This window comes from Microtus ochrogaster, chromosome 7 (assembly GCF_000317375.1).
Source record: "Microtus ochrogaster isolate Prairie Vole_2 chromosome 7, MicOch1.0, whole genome shotgun sequence".
Classification (NCBI taxonomy): Eukaryota; Metazoa; Chordata; class Mammalia; order Rodentia; family Cricetidae; genus Microtus; species Microtus ochrogaster.
Window position 1 is genome coordinate 5654500 of NC_022014.1, and position 2551 is coordinate 5657050.

The 2551-nt window shown below is 51.4% G+C and overlaps 1 protein-coding gene across 1 annotated transcript in view; it reads left to right on the forward strand.

Annotated features, from left to right (window-relative positions):
• The first annotated feature begins 1761 nt into the window (after positions 1 to 1761).
• The window catches only part of Dnaja3 (DnaJ heat shock protein family (Hsp40) member A3), a 26401-nt gene continuing 25611 nt past the window's right edge, over positions 1762 to 2551 (forward strand). The window contains exon 1 of the mRNA XM_005349249.3: positions 1762 to 2005. Coding sequence (XP_005349306.1) covers positions 1795 to 2005 — 211 coding nt within the window. The 5' untranslated portion in view covers positions 1762 to 1794. The remainder of the gene's footprint in view (positions 2006 to 2551) is intronic.

A 2551-nucleotide genomic window follows, 5' to 3' on the forward strand; every position in this document is an offset into this window, starting at 1 on the left:
GTGAGCCACCATGTGGTTGCTGGGAATTGAACTCAGGACCTTTGGAAGAGCAGGCAATGCTCTTAAACCACTGAGCCATTTCTCCAGCCCCCTTGTTTTTGCTTTTTTGAGGCAAGGTTTCTCTGTGTAGCTCCGGCTGTCCTAGAACTTGCTCTATGGAAGAATTTGCTCTGTCTTAGAACACAGAGATCTGCCTGCCTCTGTCTCCCAAGCACTGGGATTATTGGTGTGAAACACCCACCAACGGAGCTTGCTGGCTTTTATCTAACCACCAGAACTCCTCCTGTAGTCCAGGTTGAATCCATTTTTGGATATCCAAAAATGTCGTTGAAGTTTTTTGGATATTTGTACTGTCGTTGCAGTTTGAGGAATTGGAGTCTGTTTTGGACCTAACAATTTTTTCCTTTGTTTTCTGAGATAGGGTCCCCTGTAGCCCAGACTGTCTCGAATTTGCAATACAGCTGAACATGGTCTTGAGCTCCTGATCCCCCTACCTCTGTCTCCCAGGTTGATGGTATTACATGTGTGTGCTACAATGTCAGGCAGCGTCTGACGCTCTTGCCACTTGGAACACTCCATCTGTAATTGTTGCACTGTTCATCAAAGTTCAGCTATGGATATTATATGGCTCAGGAAGTGTTACGGTAAAAGAAGATGGTGCCGTTCCGTGAGTGGCTCATGGGCCACGAGGGGCAGAGGCAGAGAGCTGCGTGATGAGTGAGAGAGCAGCAAGTCCCAGGCAGGGAGCCAGGTGGTGGGTGAGAGACAGAGACATGGACAGGTACACCATGCAGAGTCCAGTGGGTTATGGAGGAGACTGGAAAGAGGTAAGGGAAAAAGCAGAGGGAGAGAGAGAGAGAGAGAGAGAGAGAGAGAGAGAGAGAGAGAGAGAGAGAAAGAGAGAAAGAGAGAAAGAGAGAATACGGAGGAAAGGGGAGAAGGGAGAAAAAAGGGAAGGAAGCTCAGGCTGGAATCCTAAAATCAGCTTGCCTCAGCAGACAGGGGAGGGAGTGGGCGGGGCCTGTCTCTTAAAGGGACAGGACAGACCATTACAGGAAGTTTAACTTTCTCCCCAATCCTTCCCTCCTCCCCAGCCCTAAACGTTTGAGAATCAGATCAAGGACACTGGAGTGCTTATAGCAGTGCTCCTATAGCTGGTAGCACTTATCAGTGTTACTTCATAAGAAGTCTGTTCCTGTGAAGTGAGTTTGCTCCTCTAGAGCGGGTCTGCGCTAACATATTCTAGAACGTGGGTAACTAAGTGCGTGATACATAACAGTCATTTACAATACTCTATGAAATTCTTGCTACAGGTTTGGAGAAGGCTAACGTACTTAAGACGGAGCTGAATGCTTCAAGTTCTGCTGCGACATAATCAGACACAAAAAACCTGCAACCGAAAACGGGGGTGGAGACTTTCTGAGAGAATACGCAATAAGATGTAATTTTCAGGGTCAAGGTAAATCAGTCACAAGCAGTGCGGGAATCTGCGATACTGACGCCGCGTGGTCTGCTGGGATTTGTAGTTTCTTCCAGGACAAGGCCCGCTGGAAGATTACAATTGGTTTACATCACTCACAAGTAAAATGCAGCATTCAATCGTACATCACAGAAATCCCAATACAAGGGAAACATACAAGATGACATCCTCGGAGCAAAGCACTTGTACGCGAGCACAACCCTTTGGAGCCGACGGCGCGTACGCACTGCTCGCGCCCAGCCTGCTGCCGATGCCTCGCCTCCGGAAGACGCGACCGGCTTAGCGGCGCGCAGGCGCAGTGTCCCCGGGTCAAGATGGCTGCGCGGTGTTCTCCACGCTGGTTGCTGGTGGCGGTGGGAATCCCCCGGCTGCCGGCTGCAGCGGGGAGAGGGGCCCAGCAGCCCCGGGGCGGCGTAGTGGCGACATCACTGGCTCGCAAGCTGAGCATCTCTGCCTCCGGGTTTCCCATGAGCGGTCACGGCCCCCGGGCGCTGCTGACATTGAGACCGGGTGTCCGCTTCACAGGTGAGCGAGGCTTCCAGATCTCGAGTAGCGGCTCCTGGGACTAGAAAGGGCAAGTCGCCTCGCTCTGACGACCGGGGTAGCGGGATGGAGCTATCTTCCCGATCGAGAGAAGAATTGCAGGGGGCAGAGAGACCAAGGTGCGGGCTACCCAGAAGCCGTCGAGGGGAACGAGCTGCATGGAGCCGGAGGTGGTGAAACGCTCCGAAGGCCGTGAACCTTCACCTCTGTCAACATGCGCCTCTCTGTCCAGGCCGCTGCTCCCTTGCCCTATTCCTTCTCATTTTCTTCACTTTCTAGCTTGTGCTAGGCACCTAGAGATCTGGGGAGATGCAGGTGCTTGTCTTCACTAAGGTCAGAAAGTGTCATGAATTGACATTTCACAGTTTGCATCCCTAACATCACGTGACGTAAATGGAGCACACATCAGACTTTTTTATTTTTATTTTTATTTTTTTTGGTTTTTCGAGACAGGGTTTCTCTGTAGCTTTGGAGCCTGTCCTGGAACTCCCTTGGTAGACCAGGCTGGCCTCGAACTCACAGAGATCC